The sequence below is a fragment of the Zootoca vivipara genome, chromosome 12 (genome assembly GCF_965207765.1).
Source record: "Zootoca vivipara chromosome 12, rZooViv2.hap1.1, whole genome shotgun sequence".
NCBI classification, from domain to species: domain Eukaryota; kingdom Metazoa; phylum Chordata; class Lepidosauria; order Squamata; family Lacertidae; genus Zootoca; species Zootoca vivipara.
Genome location: NC_142595.1, coordinates 44,082,781 through 44,105,395, shown reverse-complemented (window position 1 = coordinate 44,105,395; position 22,615 = coordinate 44,082,781). Strand labels below are relative to the sequence as shown.

The window sequence follows — 22,615 nt, the reverse complement described above, 5'->3', positions numbered from 1 at the left end:
AACGCACCTAGAACAATGGGAGTTTCGAACGCTGTTGTGAAGAGATCCACGAGGAGCTGGCGAATGTGGAAGAGGTAACTGTTAAGTGGATTTGTAGCTGGTTGGTTGACTGACCGAATCCAGAGAGTGCTCACTAATAGTTCTTCATCATACTGGAAAAAAGTGACAAGTGGGGTGCCACAGGGTTCTGTCCTGGGACCATTTATAAACAACTTGGCTGAAGGAACTGAGGGGATTTGCAGATGACACCAAACTGGGTGGGGTAGCTAATGCCTCAGGAGACAGAATCAGGACTCAAGATGACCCTAACATATACCGGTAATAGATTTTTCAGGCCCCTGTCTCTATCTTTAGATGCCAGATAAATACTTTATTGTTTTAATGTGCTTTTCAGTGTCACAATTTCAGAGAATTTGTTAGAGGCCTAGAGACAATAAGGATTAGTAGTGGGGGTGCTGTGCAGAATTGCTAGTATCTCAGATGCTGTTTTGCAAATGACAGGTCGCTAGCCCTCATTGATCATGGCAATAAAACTTGCTTGTTTGTTTGTTTGTTTTTAACCTCATGACAGTTTCATTTTGGTTCTTAGCTGGCTTGAATAAAGCCCAGGCTCCCAACTAGCAGATGCACAGTTTTTGCAGGTGATGGGTTTTCCCACCATGCCTTGCTTCTAAACCTGCATGTGGCTTCTTGTTGGCTATTGTTGGAAGAAAGGCGATTAAGTGCATGGTAGCTCTTTCATAAGGCCTTAGGTCATGCCAGGAAACGCTGGAAATCCGGGATGCCCATTTTAAGAGCATTGTGTGGGCTTTTAAAGGGCTTTAAAGTGTTTTACTGAGCAAACCACATCTGGGAAGTGGCCAGAACCACTTGCTCCAGACAGGTTTGATGCTGACAGATAATTTTAAAGCAGCTGAATGTTTAGCTGGCGTTGTGCTCTGAACACACACAGGCAAACATTAAGTTTTTTTGGGGTAACACATGCAGTAAAATAAGGGGGCAGGAAGTGGATTATACCAGTTTAGGCTGCAAGTGAGGAGAATTCCCCTTTTCCTTTTTTTAAAAAATGCTTCCCTGAATTTAAGAAAACCCAACAAACCACATACTCAGCACATCTGCATGCAAATGAGAAAATAGTGTAGCTGGGAAAGCTCGAATCTGGAACATTTCTCACTGCTACTCTAGGCTTTTTGTTTTTTTAAAATAGCAGGTTGTTTTTTTAAAAAATAATGTGGACTCCCCCCCCCCCTCAGCAACCAACCCCTCCTCTTCACCTGCAGGCTAAAGTGGCACAGTCTGTTCTACCACCTCGCTCCACTGCTTGTAGAGGAAGTTGTTTTTTCCCCACATTACATTTATTCCAAATTAGCGGAAGCAGGTGAACTGGTTGTTCCAGGTTGAAAGTAATGTGCTGTGATGCGTGCATCTGTATGTATATCATCGCTTAGAACAGTATATTTTTTTAAAGTGAGGTGACCACAGCTGTACATGGAATTTGGGTCATAGAATAAGAGAACTGTAGAGTTGGAAGGGCCCTCGATGATCATCTAGTCCAACCCCCTGCAATGCAGGAATATGCAGCTCACCCGTACAGGGATTGAACCCGCGACCAATGGTGTTATCAGCATCACACTCTAGCCAACTGAGCTATATATGACAGATAGATAGATTTGTACACAGGAAAAATGCTAGCCTAGCAAGGGCAAAGAACAAGGGACATAGGGCTTTTTGTTGGGGGTGAGTTGCTGTCCCTCCTAGCATGATCCAGGCTGCTCTTCCACACCCTGATGTAAAAAAGCACAGCTTGTGCATAGATGGGGCTTTAGAAATAATAAGAAAGCAATGCTCTGGCAGTGCTGGGCGAACAACTGTTGCCACTTGCCCGTCCGTTCCTTTTTTCCTAGCATTTCCTTTCCTCTGCAGTGAGAGGATGCTAACTAAAACCTCCTCGTTTCCTGTGTCCGGAAAGACGCATTTCCCTTCTCCATGGAAAAGGATTGGAAGGGTAGGATCCATGAAGGGGCTGTGGCTTGGAAGAGCCATGTCGCATCTGCAGGGAGCCTGCCTGCAGTTTCTCCACTAGGTCCTTGACCGAGAGGGGCCAGCAGAATTGTTCCAGGTACGGATTCACCTCTTGGCTTTGCCTACCCTTTCTGATTCCTCCCTGGGGTTCTATCTGGTGGCTCCAAGTTTCTGTACAAGCCTGGGCTGCAGCGCAGTGTGCCTGTACGGTCCTGAATAATGAGGACTAGCAACTTGTTATTTGCAAAACGGTATCTTTTATTCTGGCATTTTTGTGCAAAAGCTCCACCCCACAGCCATTGCTTATGGCTTGTTCAACATGTAGAATCCTGCACCTATGCTTTGCTTCTGGAAGGGAGGTCCTGCTCCTGCGTTTTGCGATTGCCAGTGATTTAACATTTTTACAGATATTACCTATTTGTGGTATTTTTTGCCATGTAAAGTTATCTGGAGTGCCAGTGGGGATGGAAAGGGGAAGCGTGTTCGTTTCATTATGTGGAGCTTCATTTCAAGTTGCTCAGGGAAGGGTATATGATGCTGTGCTTACTCGGCTACTTTATTCTTACAACAACCCAGTGAGGTAGGCAAGGCTGAAAGAGAGGGGCTAGCACAAAGTCACCAGTGAACCTCTTGTCTTGACTGACTTGGAATTTGCACCTGGGTCTCCTCAGTCCCAAGCTGCACGAGGAGCAGGAATTCAACAGGCAAAGTTTCTTACCACATAGCATGTGGTTTGTACTTAGGTGAATACAGTGGTACCTCGGTTTAAGTACACAATTGGTTCTGGAAGTCTGTACTTAACCTGAAGCGTACTTAACCTGAAGCGAACTTTCCCATTGAAAGTAATGGAAAGTGGATTAATCCATTCCAGACGGGTCCGCAGAGTACTTAAACTGAAAGTACTCAAACTGAAGCGAACTTTCCCATTGAAAGTAATGGAAAGTGGATTAATCCGTTCCAGACGGGTCCGCGGAGTACTCAACCTGAAGCGTACTTAACCCGAAGTATGAGTGTAATTGGTTCCAGAAGTCCGTACTTAACCTGAAGCGTACTTTCCCATCAAAAGTAATGGAAAGTGGATTAATCCGTTCCAGCCGGGTCTGCAGAGTACTTAAACTGAAAGTACTCAAACTGAAGCGTACTTAAACTGGTTTCTTGAAGGAGGAGCATTGTGTAAAGCAGGGGTGGGGAATCTAAGGCCCTCTCAAGTCTTTTAGGCTGGTCATCAGGACTCTTTCCGACCCCCTTCCCCTTCCCAGCCACACCCTCTCCTGGTCCTTCTCCAAATCCTCTTCTGGTGTTTTTGCCAGACTGGAATGTGCACTTGAACTATGAAAATGCTGCTTGCTTTTCTAGATACAGGCTAAAGATGCGTATGGGAAAGTGTTTAGAAAACAGCTGACCATACAAAGGCAAAATTAACTTTCATTCCTCTGCCCGCCTTTGCCTCTGACCCTGCCTATCCCTGACATGTGGCCCCCAGAAAGTTTTCCAGGGGGAATGTGGCCCTCAGGCTGAGAAACTTGCTGTAAAGCGGAGGAGAGCCCCCACCTTTTAAAGAAAACAAGCCACAGCTTTTTATTGGAGATGTAACAGAAGAGCTCTGGGTTTTGCTTCCATTTTGATATTTTGAGGACCTATCCCATTCTAAGCTTGTCCCACTTTTTAGGAGCTGCTGCCTTCTGGAGTGTGAACCTCCAGGGAGCTGTCACCTAAACAAGCTCTTCTCACTGCAGAGCTGGCTAGATCACTCCAGGTTTCTAGGGCATAGCCCAGATTTGAGGAGGGCGGAGGGCCTGCTTGCACCGGTTGAAGAATGGCTTTGGGATGTTGTCGGATGAGGGTTGTCTCTGCTAATTGAGGACGCTGGACTTAAGAGTGTCATATAAACACACACACACACACACACACATTGTCATGCATTCTACTTGTAGGAAGGATGCCTGAACTGACTCTCCCTGTCCAGAGAATCTCTGAGCATGCCTAGAATTCATTAGGAAGCTATATTATACTGAGTCATGCCAGTGGCTCATCTGGCTTAGTATTGTCTACACTGACTGGCAGAAGATTGTTTTCAGGCAGGGCTCCTTCCCAAACCTGCCTGGAGATGCTAAGGATTGAATCTGGGACTTTTAGCATGCTCTGCCTCTTGAGTTTCAGCCTGCTCTGAATGTTGTAAGGCTACGAGAACAAAAGTGCTGCTGCCCAAATAGGGACTTGTTCCCTCAGTGTAAAAGTCTGAATCTCTGCCCAAGCGCTGACCATCTTGCTTTATTTCCTTCTTCTTCGGAAAGCAGGGCTCTCTGGTATTTAATTCTTAAAATGAGAGGTGTTGGGGTTTACACTCCATAATTGATTATGACTATGTTCTACTACGGGACGCGGGTGGCGCTGTGGGTTAAACCACTGAGCCTAGGGCTTGCCAATCGAAGTTTGGCGGTTTGAATCCCCGCAACGGGGTGAGCTGCCGTTGCTCGGCCCCAGCTCCTGCCCACCTAGCAGTTCGAAAGCACGTCAAAGTGCAAGTAGATAAATAGGTACCGCTCCAGTGGGAAGGTAAACGGCGTTTCCGTGTGCTGCTCTGGTTCGCCATAAGCGGCTTGTCATGCTGGCCACATGACCTGGAAGCTATACGCTGGCTCCCTCGGCCAATAATGCGAGATGAGCGCCGCAACCCCAGAGTCGGTCACGACTGGACCTAATGGTCAGGGGTCCCTTTACCTTTACATTCTTCTACAGTACCTCGTCTTAGCGACTGTTCCCAAAAGCCTGCAGTGTTGTCTGTAGATGGTGCAGTTTTGGATCTTCACAGTTTGCTTTCAATATATGGGATCATTATTATTATTTCTCATGGGCCAGGATGAGTTCCACCATTAGAAACAGGGTTCTGCTTAGAGATAATTTGAGAATTGTGTAGAAGCTGTTAAGTGTTTGGTGGGGGCGAGCACCCCCAGAAATGTTTTCTGTTGTTCTCGAGGAAAGAGAAGCTTTTTTTATTGAATATTTTCCCTCTCTTCGCTCCCAAAACATGGCTGTGTCTCTCCTGGGAGCCTGGAAAGGGGGGGTGGGGCTGCCTGCCATTGAAATGCTGAAGATCAGCTGCAAGGCACGCAGCTTTGCAGCCTGTCAAGGGAGAGGAGGGAACTATAGCTGGGAGGCGCCTGGCTCCGGCCTCCCCGGGGGACGTTGGCGTGCGGCCGGTTGGCGTTGGGTATGCGCTGCTCCTCAGCTGGTCATGCATGCTCTGCCTTCCCTCCCTGTCATCGATATGATGAGCGTGTGGGGAGCGTGAGGAGGGGCTGAGAGTTTTTGGACAGGATCAAGACGGAGGCTTTTCTGGCCAAGAGGGAGGAAGGAGACTCTGCAGAGAGAATGGGGGCAGGATAGCCTCTCGCTCCACCTCAGCAAAGCTCCTGTGCACTAAATGACTGCAAAAACCTCAGGCAGGAATTCAACAGGTGTGGAGGGAGCTTTCCTGTTGAATTTCTGGCCCCTCGTTGTGGCTGCAAAGGCTTGAAAGCCTTAGGTGGCGGGGGCAGCTGTAAGGTACCCGCTACGGGGTTGCCGTAGCAACCGCTGCACTCTTGCGGCCTACGCTCCTGCTGCTAAAAGGAGAGGCCTGCTCTTCTTCCCGAATGGTAATGAAGGAGGCAAATAAAGCAGATCATCTCTGAACAGAGAAGCAGAAGGGGGGACGTTTCCTTTCCTGCTTCTGCTCCCCACCCCCAACCCGTGGCTTGTAAAGGTTCAATCCTAGACACAGCCTAAAGGGCATCTCAAAAAGATGTGAAGATGAAGATCTGGCTTTGGGGGAGGGAGTCACGTGGTTTTCGGGGCAGACAGTCTCCGCAACCTTTCAGTCCACACTCAGTGCTTTAGATTGTAAAGCAGGAACCATTTCAGCTCGAGGGCCACATTCCCTTCTGCACGAATCTCCTGAGGGCCACCTATCCAGGGTAAGGCAGAGCTTAAGGCAGAAGGTGACAGAGCAACAAAGGCAAAATTTACCTTTGTTACAGGAGGCTAGTTTCTACATACAGTGGTACCTCTACTTATGAATGTTTCTACTTACGAATGGAGCTCCGTCCGCCATCTTGGATGCGGTTTAGATAGGATTTTTTTCTACTTGCGAATTTTTAGATAGGGTTGCTTCTACTTACGAATTTTTTCTCCCAATGCATTCCTATGGGAAATAAAAAAATTCCTTCAGTAGCACCTTAAAGATCAACTAAGTTTATATTTTGGTATGAGCTTTCGTGTGCATGCACACGAAAGCTCATACCAAAATATAAACTTAGTTGGTCTTTAAGGTGCTACTGAAGGAATTTTTTTATTTTGCTTCGACTCAGACCAACACGGCTACCTACCTGTAACCATTCCTATGGGATTTGACTTACAATTTTTTTCGACTTACAAATGTGCGTTCGGAACGCATTAAATTCGTATCATAGAATCATAGAATCGTAGAGTTGGAAGAGACCACAAGGGCCATCCAGTCCAACCCCCTGCCGAGCAGGAAACACCATCAAAGCATTCTTGACATATGCCTGTCAAGCCTCTGCTTAAAGACCTCCAAAGAAGGAGACTCCACCACACTCCTTGGTAGTAAATTCCACTGCAGAACAGCTCTTACTGTCAGGAAGTTCTTCCTAATGTTTAGGTGGAATCTTCTTTCTTGTAGTTTAAATCCATTGCTCCGTGTCCGCTTCTCTGGAGCAGCAGAAAACAACCTTTCTCCCTCCTCTATTTGACATCCTTTTATATATTTGAACATGGCTATCATATCACCCCTTAACCTTCTCTTCTCCAGGCTTAACATACCCAGCTCCCTAAGACGTTCCTCATAAGGCATCGTTTCCAGGCCTTTGACCATTTTGGTTGCCCTCCTCTGGACACGTTCCAGCTTGTCAGTATCCTTCTTGAACTGTGGTGCCCAGAACTGGACACAGTACTCCAGGTGAGGTCTGACCAGAGCAGAATACAGTGGTACTATTACTTCCCTTGATCTAGATGCTATAGTCCTATTGATGCAGCCCAGAATTGCATTGGCTTTTTTAGCTGCTGCATCACACTGTTGACTCATGTCAAGTTTGTGGTCTACCAAGACTCCTAGATCCTTTTCACATGTACTGCTCTCAAGCCAGGTGTCACCCATCCTGTATTTGTGCCTTTCATTTTTTTTGCCCAAGTGTAGTACTTTACATTTCTCCTTGTTAAAATTCATCTTGTTTGCTGTGGCCCTGTGTAGAGGTACCACTGTACACTCGCACACTCCTCCTTTATCCTCCACCCAGCATTATTAGTAAACTTCGATGCATGCCAACCAGGCAAAAATGCTCTGGGGTGTGTGGACCTGGGTTTTGCCTGGGGAGAGCTCTGAGGGCCGGATAAAGATGAGCCGGGGGGGGCACATTCGGCCCCTAGACCCAAGGTTCCCAACTTCCTCTGCAGTCTTATAGTGCTGCCCAGAGGGGTGATCGTGGTTGGTCACAGAGAGAACAAGAGAGGCTGGCAGCTGAATCATAGAATTGTAGAGCTGGAAGGGATGCTAAGGGTCATCTAGTCCAGCCCCCTGCAATGCAGGAGTGAGAAAGAGCAGAGGAGGCTGCCTTGAACCCGCCACTGCTTAGCCACACACTGGAGTGCTCAGTTCTTCCCTCTTCCAGGATACTCCATTCCAATCCTGCTCCCTCCCATGATTTTCTCTCCTTTTTCTCTTCCCTTTAGTACACACTCAGAGGACTGATTTTTATTTTCATATGCATGAAAATATACGATTGGGGTGGTGGTGGTATAGGGGAGGCCACGTTTTTGGGCCAATTGGGAAGAGGAGCTGCATTCAATTTTTGGGGGGGGAGGGTCAACTTGTGCGACATTTTCGCAGCCTCTTTGACCTGCTGGGGCTAAAGGTTTCTTGCATTTGATTTTAGGGCCCAATAGGAGCAGCAGGCCAAACAAGGACTTTACCCTGGCCGTGTTTTGGTTTGATGGCTGCCAGTTGCCGACCAGTACCCCTCCAAACACACGCACACACCCTTTCTCTACAGGCCCATCCCCTTGCTTTCCTCCTTTGCCTCCCTTGCTGTTCTATTTCCTGACCGGCACAAAGCCTGACTTTCTCTACCCACATGGCGGGCCCAAAATACCCAGCAGCTGACGTCCTTGCAACTGTCTCCTAAGAGACAGCTGTCCCAAATTCATTCCTGCCTCCTGCCTCCTCACCACCCCACCTCCCCGTCGCCAGTCCCCCGCCATGCATGTATGTGATTGCATGTTTGCATGTGTTCAGCGGTCCCTCTTCTGCTTGGCTGTGGTTTCACAGTAGTCGGGTATGGGAACAGGTAAGATGAGGCTAGGAGAACAGGCTGGAAGCCTGAAGCCTGCAGAGTGTGTTGTATGTGTGTGCTTGGGGATGTTTGAGGGTGTGTCCCTGTGTGGCAGGGTTTGGAACGTGTTTTCTGGAATCGAGATCTAGGCCAATTTTTTAAAAAAGGAACAGTCGGCCTGGGAATTAATCTGCTGGGATGCAAGAAGGGGGGATTTTGGAAGGGACGACTGGCACATTCTTTCCAGCCCTGCCCAGTTTTTGATCCAGGAGAGTTTATATGCAGCTGATAAGGGCACTCGCTTGGGCTCAGAAGTAAATACAGTGGAACCTCGGTTTATGAACACCTCAGTTTACGAATCTTCGGTTTACGAACGCCGCAGACCCATCTGGAACGGAGTAATCCACTTTCCATTACTTTCAATGGGAAAGTTCGCTTCAGTTTATGAACGCTTCAGTTTATGAACAGACTTCCGGAACCAATTACACCCATGCTTCGGGTTAAGTACGCTTCAGGTTGAGTACTCCGTGGACCGTCTGGAACAGATTAATCCACTTTCCATTACTTTCAATGGGAAAGTTCGCTTCAGTTTATGAACGCTTCAGTTTATGAACAGACTTCCAGAACCAATCGTGTTCATAAACCAAGGTACCACTGTAGAAGTTGTGGCATTGGATTTGAAATGAGGGTAATCTATACAGGGATATGTTCTCTCTGTAATAGTTCTCTCTCTCTCTCTGCCCCCCTCCACATTCTTCATTGAGGGATGGCAAAGTATTTAGTGGAGTCGGTGATGCAAGCTTACCGCAGTTGCACTAATAGTTTCTTTGGCATAGTTTTTGTTACCGCTTCTGCCCTTGGAGGGAGAGGGTTGAGCTCGGCATCCTGACCATATAAACACTTATTCATTGAGTGCCCACTCCTGTATAACTTGAGATTTCATCAGTCCCTATATTTCCTCCCCCCCCCCCCCAGGTATCTTTTGTAAATCATAAAGGCTACAAACTTGATGTGTGTGAGAGAGAGAGGGGGGGGGGGAAGGAGGGAGGGAAGAAAGGAAGGAAGGAGGGAGGGTGATTCTCATGCAAACACAAAAATATGGAAGATTGTGGGATGTTTCGGGTGTGTTTTTGTGCTGGGGGCAGGTGCAGGGACTGGAGTGGGTGTCACGGTCCCTTTGGGTCAAGTAGCAAATGCTATTTTGTGAGTTCCTCTAGAGAAACGGAAAAGCCCTGGAGGAAAAAAGGGCTACAACTTTTACTTGTCAGACGGCGGTGGGGGTGGTTGTTTTGGTGGAATAGCAGCTTTGAGTGGGCAGGAAAGTTTGGGCAGGAAAATGGCTCCGAGTGGAAAGTAAAATACTCCTTCCCTTCCCACGGACCCAGTCAGGACCAGAGTCTCCTTCACTACCACCACTGTAGCTGGTTTTGGTTGACATGTCATTATGCCATGCAGGAGTACTCCAGATGCTATTGGACTACAACTCCCATCATCCCTAACTATCATAAGGTTACCAGATTTTTTTCAATGAATCCGGGGACACTTTTCAACTTCAGTAGGAATGATAGGTTTTTGTCAGGGGACCGATTTGTAAATCAGGGGACTGTCCCCGGGAAATGGGGACGTCTGGTAACCTTAAACTATCAGCCATTCAGGCTGGAGCTGATGGGAGTTGTATTCTGTTATATCTGGGCAGGGGCACCATGCTGGCCACCACTGATGCAACTGCAATGCATAGCTTGGTCATTTTCTTATTTATTTATTGCATTTATATCCCACCTTTTTCTCTAAGGAGCTCAAGGCATACATAGTTCTCCCCTTCCTCATTAGCCCGAGAGGCAGTGACCGGCCCAGGGTCACCCAGTGAGCTTCATGGCTGAGTGGGAATTTGAACCCTGTTCTGCCAAATCCTAGTCAGACAAGGGCTCTTCAAAGTTGGGCTTTTTTGTGTGGGTTGTATTCTGCATCACATACCATCACATGCAATATTAGTGCATCAGTGGCGGATTTATTCTGGACCATCTCCATAAGAACCTGCTGTGTGTCTGCACGTCATTCCACTGTATGAATTATTCTGTGATTCTTGCCTCGTGTTATTGACTTCATTGCCGCCTAGAAGCCTGCAGGCTTCACTGTGAGAGCAGGATGCTGGACTAGGTAGGCCATTGGCCTGATCCTGCAAGCACGTCTTATGTTCTTATGTTTGCTCTTGCTCCATAGAGCAACGAAAGGAGGACAAAAAACCCAAAACCAGAGCATTTGCAGTATAAAAAGCTGCAGGGTTTGAGCAAGATGCACTGAAGTCATATCTCTGCCCTGAAACTTCTGCAGCCACAAAACAGGATGGAAAGCAGGGTCACGTATAAACTCTCCAAGCGCAAAACGTTAAGGACGCACAATAAACTGGATGTCTGGAGGATCCCTTCCATGCTCCTGTTTTACCTAAAATAGGGCGAGTTGCCATCCCCCTTTGCTGCTTGCATCAGGGTCAGACTAACAACCCCCCCTCCTCCATTTCCTATGACTTGCCTCTTTATTTTATTTCCAAGTTCCTTGGGCAGCCTCTGGCCAGCCCTGTTGCAGTCACTTCCCCAGCTGGAAGTACAAGAGCCACGCCCGGGAGTGCGCTAGCCAGGCTGGAGGGCCTGTTCTGGCAGCTGGCCCTCAAGGGGGGGGGCAGCATTTAGAGTCGGCTGGGCTGCCGCGTGTTTCAGCTCCCCGGAGGGCAGGATGCGCTGCCTGCGTGCAGAGCAGAAACGAACGAGGTTGTGGAGGCCGAGTCCAAGCGATGGATGACAGGGCTTTGGGCAAGCGCTGCCAAGACCTCGCGTATGGCTCTGGAATGCTTCCGGAAGGAAGCCTGATTCAACCGGACGCCCAGAACTTTTATCCTGAACCGGGGTTGAGGGGGTGTTGACACAGTCCCTCCTTTAAGCTGCCGCTTTGCCTACAGGGCTCTTGCCTCAGCCTCCCGTGAGCGAAATGCTGTAGCTCCGTGACGGAGCACGTGCTTGTCGTGGCAAGGGCACCCATTTCAATCCCTGGACTTGAGAAAAGCCCGAGTACAAAACACTGGAGAGAGTCGCTGCCCATCTGTGTGGGAACAAGGGCAGTCAACGTAGTGTCCTCTGGATGTTGAGGACTACCACTCCCATCAGCCCCTGCAAGTGTGACCAGTGGTCAGGGATTATGGGTTTTGTAGTCCAGCAACGAACGGGAGGGCAACATCTTTGCCACACCAAGTGTGCACACTTCCAGTTGCTTTGCATCCAGGGTGCTCCCATTGGTGGTTTGGAAAGTGACATTAGCGACAATCCATATCTATCCTATTGTTTCTTATGAAATAGTGTGTTTCCCCTCCAAAACCAGCTTCAATCCGAATTGAGGAAAAGAACTATCTAGCCCAGGCATCCCCAAACTGCGGCCCTCCAGATGTTTTGGCCTACAACTCCCATGATCCCTAGCTAACAGGACCAGTGGTCAGGGATGATGGGAATTGTAGTCCAAAACATCTGGAGAGCCGAAGTTTGGGAATGCCTGATCTAGCTGTATGTGTACACAGCCAGTATGATTCAGTGTGATAATGCAATTTCCCATGAATATATACTGCTAGTAGCCGTTGCTGCTAGAGAGTCTGCTAGTAGCATTTGTGGGGCAGTGTAAATTGGGGCTGGTAGACCAGTATGTGTCCCCCCCTTCCCCAAGGGGTCCAGGGCCCCTCCAGCTTCTTAAACCTAGCCTTGACCCATGCCTGTATTAAAAAGAATGATGTGAATTTAGTCACGAGATGGTGCAATGGACTGTGCTGGCTACAATTGCAAGTGAAATGGGATACCATTTGTGAATCCTTCCCCAATGCTAAAATAAACAAGCACTTTCTGCAAATAAAATAATGTGTGTGCATCAAGGACAAAGGCTCCATTCTAGCCTGTTTCTTGCTTTGCTAATTCTCCATTTGCAGAGAGGCTTTTGAAGAAACAACACGAGAGAGCATTAAAAAAGCGATTCCCTCCTTAAGTGGCACAGTCTATTCTACTGTTGTTTCAGAAGGGTCCCTACTCTCTATATAGTATATATAGAGCTATATACAACCAACTGACATTGCCTTCTACAGAGTTGCCTTCTACAGAGTTAGTCCATTGGTCCACCCAACTCAATATTGTCTACCCCATCAGCTGTCTATCGTATCAGGGCATTCCCAGCCATACCTGGGGAAGCCAGGGATTGAACCTGGGACCTTCTGAGTGCAAAACAGATGCTCAGCCACTGGGCTACCACCCTCCTTAAGTGATAGAGGAAGCTGAGCCACTTTCGATGGTGGGGATTCAGTCTTTTGAATGCTCCCTTGTGTTCATGAACAAAACACAAGGCTTTGCAGCAAACATAGGATGAGCACGGCAGGGAGTGGTCTGAAAGTGGCCAATGGCTTCAAGTTACAAGAAAGGAGATTCTGACTAAACATCAGGAAGAACTTTCTGACAGCAAGAGCTGTTCAACAGTGGAACGGTCTCCCTCGAGAGGTGGTGGACTCTCCTTCCTTGGAGGCTTTTAAGCAGAGGTTGGATGGCCATCTGCCTTGGATGCTTTAGCTGAGATTCCTACAAACATTACAGAGGGTTGCCCTCAATGACCCTTCCAAATGTACAATTCTATGATTCCATTTGCTTAATGTGGGGAAGTGTTTTAAAAAATGCAAGCCACCCCCCAGGCAGCCTGTCAGGTGGCCCTCGGGAGGAATGCGGCCCTCAGGCTAGAAAACGTTCCCTCGCCCCTGCCTTTAGGCTTCTGCTTGACTGTCTCTGACTCTCGCTCTCCCCCCTCCCCAATAGGAAATGAAGTCGTGGCGGCAGCGCTGCGGATGACCCACCCGCTGTGAAGATGTCCTCCATGGACCCCCTGCCTCCGGCGACCCCTCCGACCCAGAAACCCACGCGCATCATTAAGCCCCGCCCACCCACCCGGCCACGACCGTACTTGCCACCCAGGCCGGACTCTGCCAGGCCGAGCCGTGGACCAACCCCACCTTTGCCCCCAGAGGGCTCCTCAACTGAGGCTGTCAATGATGGATGCTCCAGGGCGGCTGATCCCCCTTGCAGCCAACAGCGGCAGCTCCACAAGCTGCAGAACTCGGGCGCCGTTCGTAAAATCGTCGTGCGCTTCAGCCACACGGAGAAAGAAGAGGCTGGGAAGCCCGCTCAGCCTGCTGTGAACTGCAGCCAGGTGCCTGTCACCGAGAATGGGGAAGAGAAGATATCGGAGGGGAAGGTGGGGCAGGGGCAGTTGGGTAAGTGAGCTTGGCTATAAGGCTATGTGGCTGTTTCTGGCTCCCTTCCCTATTTCCGTGTTGGCCTGAATATAAGCCTCACTCCCCCCCCCAAATTCTGACCATGAAAAGTTAAAAGTGCGGCTTAAATTTGCGACCTTACAAAAATGGGCTTTTACGATATCGCTGCTGAAACAGACATACGGTAAAACAGAATGGGTGTGAGTGCCTGCGAAATTTTAAGGGAGCGGCTTATATTCGAGTATTGTCTTTTCCCCCCCCCCTGAATTTTAAAGGCGCGGCTTATATTTGAGCCAATACGGTATTAAAATATTTATAGGTCACACTCATTAAAAAATGCAGCAAGGCAGTATACAACATACAGAAATCAAAGTAAGGTAAATAAAAATGTATTTGGCTGGAAGGTAACCTCTGACCCTGTACCTTGGGATGCTTCAAAAGCCACGTGCATCCCGAGCTGGAATCTCTGCCCCAAGTAATGGTGAATTGTTTTGCTGCTTGTATAAATTGTGCAAGCAAAGTGTGTTTGCATACCAGTCCAGGCTGGTCCATTAGGCTGAACGGGGCACTGCCTTGCCAACTTCAGTCTGCCCTCAACCAGCCCTCTGTCCTTAACAACCAGTGAAGGGAGGGGTGGCCTTAGCTGTTGGAGTTCTCCTCTTCAGTGTCAGTATTGCCCTTGCAGGGAGGTGGGATGGGGACACATCTAAAATAAGCTTCATTCACACAACAGTTTGTTCCATTTCCTTAGCTCTTTGCTTTCCAAACTGCGTTAGTGTGTCGGCTGCAGTGTGTAGGTGTGCTGTGCGAATTCTCAAGGGGCTCCTCCCAGGACTGGAAAGGGGTTAGTTTAACCTCCAGTTTGCTAGTAAAACCGAATTACCGTGTCGTGAAATGATGCATGTCTAAAACGTTTGTCATCAATGTGAAAAGTTTGGAAAGCTCTGGCCTAGCTGTTAATTTCCACACTCTACTTGAGCTTTCCAAATTCCGCGATCCCTGTTCGCAGGATCCCTGTTCGCTTCCAATTCCGCCCTCTCCCATTCCTGTCCTGCTTTTATCTTTGAGCCTCAGTGCATGGCAATATCTAAAGCAGTATCCCTTCACAGTGCAGAGGCTCTGTATTATCTTCGACAAGGCCTCCAGTGTTGCTTCTCTTCTCTCCGTTTTAATTTATGCATTTGGTTTTTCACATTAAAATTTTGCAATCACACACCCAACATCCAACATAAAAACAAGATTCCAAAGAATCTCCTGGACTCCCCTGCTCCCCTTTGTGGGTCCTATTGTTAGCCATTTCCTCCTGCATCTTTTATGATAATCAAAATCTTTTACATCTCCATTGTGTCCAAAAGTCACCATTAAACTACAAGTGTTATTCCAATCCTACTAATGGTTTTAGCTGTTTACAGTGGTTTTTAAGACAAATTATAAATTCCCCCCATTCCTTGTTAAAAATTTGGTCTTCCTGATTTCCGATTTCCCATTTCGGCATAATCCGTCAACTTGATCTGCCATTCTCCTCTGGTAGGGACTTTATCTTCTTTGCTTCTCTGTTTCCCTCAGATCCCAGTGAGGATCCCCAGCAGCCCGTGTCGCATGTGGTGGAACAGAACGGCATTGAGTCGCCAGCTACCTGCCCCTCAGGCTGCCCCTGCATCTGCCATCAACAGCGGCCAGGCATGGTCTTGGCCTGGGTTCCGGCACATTCCCAGCAGGCCGACTGTGAGGACGGGCCCGCCTCAGACCTCTCGTCCTCTGCGGATGAGGGAGGGCCTGTCTTTCAGCACCTCCTGGTGCTCAATGCCCCATCTTCCCCCAGCCCCTCAGCCTGCAGTGGGCGGCCCCCTAAATCCCGCCGTTCTCCCCGCAGCAAGAAGCCCCCTGACCCACCGCCCTCGGCCAACGGGCACCCTGAAGGCGGTGTGGTCTTGACGGGGTACCGATCCACCGCCGAGCCTCTTCCGCTGCGCTGCCCGCCCTTGATGCCCAAGCCCCCCCGGCGCAGCAAAGTGGGTTCCCTTGCCTCTTTGGACGGTGAGGACTTGCCCCCCGCCATCCCACCCAAGGCCCCCATGAAACCGCCTCGCAACTCCTTAGTTCCTTTAGCCTACTCTCGCCGGAGTTCCCTGCAGTACCCGCTAGAGATTAACCAAGCTCAAGGCGACACCTGCCTCATCTCTGCGATGGAAGGGCTCCTCATGCCTCCCCCCTCAATGCCCCCACCGCCGCCACCCGTCTCCCAGGCGCAGGCGCCCCTCCCCCTCCCACAGAACCAGCCCCCCCTGCCCCCTTCCTGCCAGTTGCCCACAACCATGACTCCCCCTCCGCCCTCCCAGCCGCCACCACCATTGCCTCAAGGCCTGCCTCCTCCACCAACCCAGCCACCGCCGCCCTTGGGTGAAGGAGCTTGTCAAGGTAACGACAGCACCCTGCGGGTGAAAGGCATAATCGGGAGAGGGGGGCGGCCTGGGAAGGATAAGAAGGGTGCTGTTAAGAGATTTGTTAGGCTAAGATTTATTCAGTATATTCCATGCCTCCTGAAAAGGTCCCAAGCCAATTGGCCAGCAAGGAAAATAACAAAAGACTAAAATTACCCCAAAGACTGTCTTTTTCCATGTATAACACAATGCTTTTTGCTTTTAAAAAAAGGCAAAAATTGGGTTTGGTCTTATACATGGATAGTGAATGCAGGGGGGGGCGTTTGATTTAATGGCAGCAGCAAGCAGGAGATTGGCAGCAGCGACTGGGTGTGTGATTGGTGGCTACGGCAAGGACTGCTGGCAATTGGCTGTGGCTGTGGCAATTGGGCAGGTGATTGGCGGCTGCGGCAAGTGGGCGGGTGGGCTGTTGGTGGCGGTGAGCGGGCAGACAATTGGCTGCAGTGAGGTGTGTGATCAGCAGTGGCTGTGGCAAGCGATTGGCAGTGGCGGGCAGGCAGGTGAGCAATTGGTGGAAGTGATCTCTCTCCCCCCCCCCAAAAAAAGCTAAACAACTTAATTTCTTAATTTTGGGTTTAAAAAAATAGGGGTCGTCTTATACATGGGGGCGTCTTATACATGGGAAAATACAGTATATGTTAAAAACAGAGTTAACAGATAAAATAGGATATTGTTGCTGCTGCTGCCCAAATGCCGAGGAAGAGAAAATGATCTTTTTAAAAAACATATTTTTATTTGATTTTACAAGTATAAAATTATAAAAATAACCTAACACATATGCACAATTAAGAGATTTATCCGAATCTCTGGACTTCCCATCATCCCCTCCATGGGTCCTGTTATTAAATATTTTCTACTGCATCTTTTTCTATACCCCATATATTTTTCTATAAGTTCATTATCTCCATAATACCCATTATATTACAAGTGTTGTTACAATCCTGCTAATGTTTTCATCTGTTTACAGTGGTCTCCAAGATAAATTATAATCCCCCCCCATTCCTTATTAAAGTTTTGGTCTTCTTGGTTCCTGAGCGTTCCGGTCAATTTTGCCGTGTTGGCATAGTCCAACAATTTGATTTGCAAATCAAATTGAAGAGAAAACTATCTTTGCCTGGTGCTGAAACGGTGACCAGCTTGGGGCCAGGCAGGCCTCCCTGGGGAGAGCATGCTATAAATGAGGCAAAGAGGCAGCAAAAACAATGGGGAAGGAAACTTAGCAGAACAATGTCCAGAACAGGTCCAGGGTAAATCTTTCATAAAAGCACTATTGTTGCGTCAACGACAAAAAATCCTCCTGTCTGGAGGTGGCCCTTTATGTTGTGGTCTTTCGCAGATATACCATACGTTTCCATGTATAAGACTGTTATTTTCTTTTAAAATCATGCTAAAAAGTGGGGGTCGTTTTATACATGGCTAGTCATAGGGTGGACATTTGATTGGTTGTTGCCGAGGCTGTCAGTGGCTATTTTTCATGTTATTATTGGTTGCTGTGTCAATGAGTGGTGTTGATTTGCTGACGCTCTGGCAGTTGGGTGTGCGATTGGCAGCTTCTGGGGCTTTTGGCAATCCCCCCTGGAAAAAAGCTCAACAATCCTGGGTACTGTAATTCTCCACAAAAAAACTCAACAACTCTGCAATCTCCCCCCATTTTCTTAAATTTGAGTCCCCCCAAAATAGGGGCGTCTTACAGACGGAAAAGTACGGTAGTTACCTAAAAAAGAAAAAAGAGAGTGAGAGCAATACGCCCACACATAGCTTTATCTCTGCTCCCTTTCCAATCTCAACTAACTGCAAAATTTCTCTCTCACCAGATGGCTGTGAAAATGAATGCCTGACTCCTGGAGACTCTGATGCGGAGACCCCAAATGGCGGGTGCGTTGGTGTTCTTCCGCGTGCCCTCAAAATCCTGAATGAAAGATGTCCACGAGTACTTATGTGCAAAGAGGATGCTGAGCTTGATTGCGGGGTGTTGTGATGGGCTTGCCCAGATTTCTGGGTGATTCACAGTGGATATAGGAATATAGGAAGTGAGGCATTACATTTGAGTCAGCTTGCCCCATTTTGTACAAGCCGCTGCCTTCTGGAGTGGAGATTGAACCTCAAGAGAGCTGTAACCTAAGCAAAGTGAAGTGTGCAATGCTATCTCTGCAGAGCTGGTTGGATCACTCCAGGTTTCTACAGTGTAGCCCACCAGCTTTTGGGAGGGCAGAGGGTCTGTTTGCATCAATCAGAGTATGGAGTTGGGATACCGTCTTCTGCAAATTGTGTCTGTTGAAGCAGGAGGCTGGACTTAAAGAGTGCCATAAACACACACACAGAGAGAGATTGTCATGCATTCTGTTTGTATGCTCACTTAGCTGACCTTGCCTGTCCAGAGAATCTCTGAATGTGCCTAAATTTCTACCAGGTCCATTCTACTATTGGTTCATCTAGCTCAATATAGTCTACACTGGCTGGCAGCAGCTCTCCTGGGGTTTCAGACATGGGATGTTCCTAGTCCTAAATGGAGATGTTGGGTATTGAACCAGGGACTTTCTGCATGCAAAGCAGATGCTCAGCCACTGAGCTACGATGCTTCCCCAAGGTAGTCAAGTGTTTCGGACTCAAATTTTTTTTTAGCAATTGCCAGAACAAGAAGGTTCCTTCTATCTCATTGAAACGAAAACTGCTTGGGGAAAACCTGGACTGACATATGTATATGTAAGAACTCTTAGTTCTGGGACTGAAAACTAATTCCCAGGCTGAGAATGGGCTCAGAAGCACTCAGTGGGTTGTTTCCAAGTGTATTTCTTTTGCATCTGGCTCCTAAAGGTGATTTATTAAAAAAAAAGTGGAGCTTACAAGCCTGCAGTCTGACTGCTCCATCATCCTCGGTTCGACCAGGAAGGCATCATCTCTTAAGATAATTTACCAATTAGTTTCTTTCTGCTTCTCCTTCATTGCAGACACTGCTCAGTGCTATCCCCAAAGGGCCCTGACTGGGGACTTTACCTACAGGATGGTAAGTGGGAAATTGGTGCAGGAAAAGGGTTGAGCATGGATCAGGCCAAAGGCCCATTGAGTACAGCATCCTGTTCTCACAGTGGCTAACTAGGTGCCCCATTCCGGGCAGGACCAGCACTCTCCTCACTTGTGATTCGCACCAACTGGTATTTAGAGACCTATGGTCTCTGAAAGTGGAGGTAGAACATAACTTGTCATGGCTATTAGACACTGATAGACTTATCCTCCTCCACTCCTCTCTTTAAAAGCTTTCCAGGTTGGCCATCACTACATCTTACTTATTTATTTCATAGATTTCTATACTGCCTAATACAGCAACAGTGTTGTGGAGCAAATTCCAGAGTTTAACCATGCACAGTGTGAAGAAGTTCCTCCTTTTGTCTGGCGCATATCTCCCGACCCTCAGCTTCCATTAGATTGCTTCTGGTTTTAGGAAATTCTCTGGGGGGTTATTTAGTCCTGCCTTGCGGAACAGCTAATAAAGTGGAATGATGCCTAGTAGCACAAATCAACTACTAATGCACTAATATTTGATGCAATACAGAATACATTTGCAAAAAACAAAAACAAAACCCACCAGTCTGGAGGGGTTCCATGTCTCTTTTTGAAACTCGTTTCCATCTCTTCCCTCCTCAGAGCCCCTGTACCAGACATATCGCCAGGCTGTCATCTCCAAGGAGATCAAGCGGCAAACGGTCCCCCGCAACAGCAGCTTCAGCAGCTCTGACTATGGGGGCCCTTCGCCTGGTGAAGGGTCCGCGGGGCCTCGGGGCCCCATCCCGCACAGCACGCTTTGGCAGGAGTTGCCCGCTGTGCGAGAGAGCGGCCTTCTGGGAAATATCAGCCCCGAAGAGAGGAAGATGCAGGAGGTGAGTTGGCTGTTGCCTCGGGCAGAGTGATCTCCTGCAGTTCTGCCACTATGAGATCCTGTCATTGGAGATGGGCAGAGACTGAATCTGGGAGCTTGTGCACAGTCGGAGCGTGTCCTCTACTGCTGAGCCACAGCCTCAGACTGAATGAAAGCGACCAAATGAAGAACTTTTTTGAGCCCAGAACACTTTGAGAACCAAAGAATTGTAGCATTGGAAGAGACCCATTAGTGTCAAGCAAATCGGTTGACGGGCTTATCTTAAAACACCCCACTAAGCTGTTGTTTTTTTTTAATGGGGTCATTTTATAATTGAGGGAATTTGGGATTTATTTGGCAGCTGCTTGTGCACAACTTTCAAAAGGGTAGCTGCTCATGAATTGCGTGTGTTTGTTTTGTGTGTTTTAATAGCTCCTTCTAAACCTTAGGAAGCAGAACACTTTCAGATGAGATTGTTCATAGCTGTCAAGTTTTCCCTTTTCTCGCGAGGAAGCCTATTCAGCATAAGGGAATTTCCCTTTAAAAAAAGGGAGAACTTGACAGCTATGGATTGTTGGGTTCTGATCAGTGTTTGAAAAGCATGGATTGATTTTACCCTAGGACAAACAAAATCCAAACTTTACATATGCAAGTTAATCGGGTTCTCAACTAGCCCATCATGGGAGGTGTGGTAGATAGGTTTGCTTTTCTTGGCATGCCACTATTTATGGTTCTTAGTAATCAATTAGTGAAAGATAAATAGAATAGGTAGGAGTAGCTGTGTCCTGTCCATAGCTGCCAAGTCTCCTGTATTCCCTGGGAAACCCCCATTTTTCCAGCCGTTCCCAGCTGGAAAAACGAATTTTTTTTGTTTTCCCCCGGTTTACTTACCGGCCGGGGGAGGCTCCTTCTGCACATGTCTGGAGTCTCTGGACATGCGCAGAAGCGATTTCTGGTGGTGCAGCTATTTTGGAACTGGGCGGAGCATGCTCAGAAGCGACTTTCGATGCTGCTCTACCCAGTTCCAAAATGCCGGCAGCGCTACTTCCAGTCTGCCTATCCCTTATTTTTCCGGCAGGAACTTGGCAGGTATGGTCCTGTCACATCACACACACAGGCCTGGTTTGCGCATCATGCTGTTCCAAACCAGAGAGGAGATTGCATCCAATCTGCTCCTCCCTGGTTAATCTGAAACTGCGCCATGCTGAACTAATGAATCACTGGGGTTTGCGAGTTGCCCATACCTGGTTCATGGCTTAGCCCTTTTCGGACTTCACCATGAGCTGCATCCAAGGTTTGTCATATGGTTTACAACTTGTGATTTGTCCAGGATAGTGACACTCTGAGCCAAATAATTGCCTAGCTCAGCATGGCACAATAGCAGAATGACCAGGAAAGAGTTGAAGCGGCCACAATCTCCAATTATGGAGCCTGCGCGTTCGTGCTAAACCATGGTTTGGCGTAGTGTGACAGGCGAAGCAAACCATGGTTGTGATGAGTCCTGCCCATCTCCTCCCACTGATGCCCCTTTCCATGGTTCTTGCCTCTCTGCCATGTCCAGAGCCTTTTTGAGGTGGTGACCTCCGAGGCTTCCTATCTGCGCTCCCTGTTACTGCTGATCGAGCACTTTATGGAATCGCGGGACCTGACAGCCACCATCCTTCTGCGCGAGCACCGTACCCTCTTTTCCAACATCCGCAAAGTCAAGGAGGTCAGCGAAAGGTCAGCTCCGCCTCTTCCTCTTCCCTTCTTCTATCCCCTTTCCCTATATCGCCATGGGGCTATCCAGAAAAATAAAGGAAACTAATCTATGATTACGCAGGAAAATAGGAGCCTGCCTTTTATCGAGTCTGGGGACATTTGCAACCCTGAGTTTGAATGTGGGACCTTCTGCATGAAAAGCATGTGCTCTGCCACTGACCTACAGCCCCTTCCCCACTTCTTGTGAATCCCATATATATATATATATATATATATATATATATATATATATATATATATATATATATATATATATATATATGGCTATTCATGATGCCAGCCCTTCCCCTTTGGCAGATTTCTGCATGATCTTGAAGGACGCCTGGCCGAGAGCCTGCAGATCTCGGACGTCTGTGACATAGTGGAGACACACGCACAGCAGAACTTCTCGGTCTACATTGACTACGTGCGCAACCAGCTGTACCAAGAGAAGACCTACAGCAGCCTCATGTGAGTGGCAGAAAGAGAGAAGGAAGCAAAAGGAGTTCTGTTGGGATACTCTTGATAGTTTCAAAGGCCTCTCGGTGGGAATAGGCCACTCACCAAATAATCTCTTTCTTTATTTTGCGGTTGGTCTAGCAATTTCGGATTGTGTCTTTAGAGCATTTGAAAACCGTGCTGTTTGGGCTGAAAGGTATTCCAGAGTGACTTCAGAAAAAGAAAAACAGTATTAAGGTGGCTCCTGCCCTCTCAGGCTTAGAATCTAGAAGAGATGACATGAAAGGGAAAATGAGAGAGGAGGGAGGAGGATGAAAACAAGCTCAGGCACCAGTTCTTAAAGTTGCCCTTCCAATACTGACCAGCTGGGATGGAGACAGTTCAGGTAGCTCTGTGGAATGGCTGCCTGCTATGTGACGGTTGAGGCAAAGTCAGAAGTGGAGGCACTGAAACAGCCCTTCTTCTTCTTTTGCTCTGCAACCTGATGGAA

The 22,615-nt window shown here is 48.1% G+C and overlaps 1 protein-coding gene across 3 annotated transcripts in view; it reads left to right on the top strand.

Annotated features, from left to right (window-relative positions):
- ARHGEF15 (Rho guanine nucleotide exchange factor 15) overlaps positions 1 to 22,615 on the top strand; it is a 53,655-nt gene that overhangs the window by 21,792 nt on the left and 9,248 nt on the right. For 2 of the 3 annotated variants that reach the window (XM_060281825.2, XM_060281822.2), the window contains exons 2-8: positions 13,178 to 13,632; positions 15,199 to 16,050; positions 17,888 to 17,948; positions 19,022 to 19,077; positions 19,716 to 19,948; positions 21,488 to 21,648; positions 21,985 to 22,137. In XM_060281825.2, the coding sequence (XP_060137808.2) occupies positions 13,227 to 13,632; positions 15,199 to 16,050; positions 17,888 to 17,948; positions 19,022 to 19,077; positions 19,716 to 19,948; positions 21,488 to 21,648; positions 21,985 to 22,137 (1,922 nt within the window). In that variant the 5' untranslated portion in view covers positions 13,178 to 13,226. Of the gene's footprint in view, positions 1 to 1,988; positions 2,120 to 13,177; positions 13,633 to 15,198; positions 16,051 to 17,887; positions 17,949 to 19,021; positions 19,078 to 19,715; positions 19,949 to 21,487; positions 21,649 to 21,984; positions 22,138 to 22,615 lie in introns of those variants that run through there. The other variant, XM_060281823.2, reaches the window with a different exon arrangement.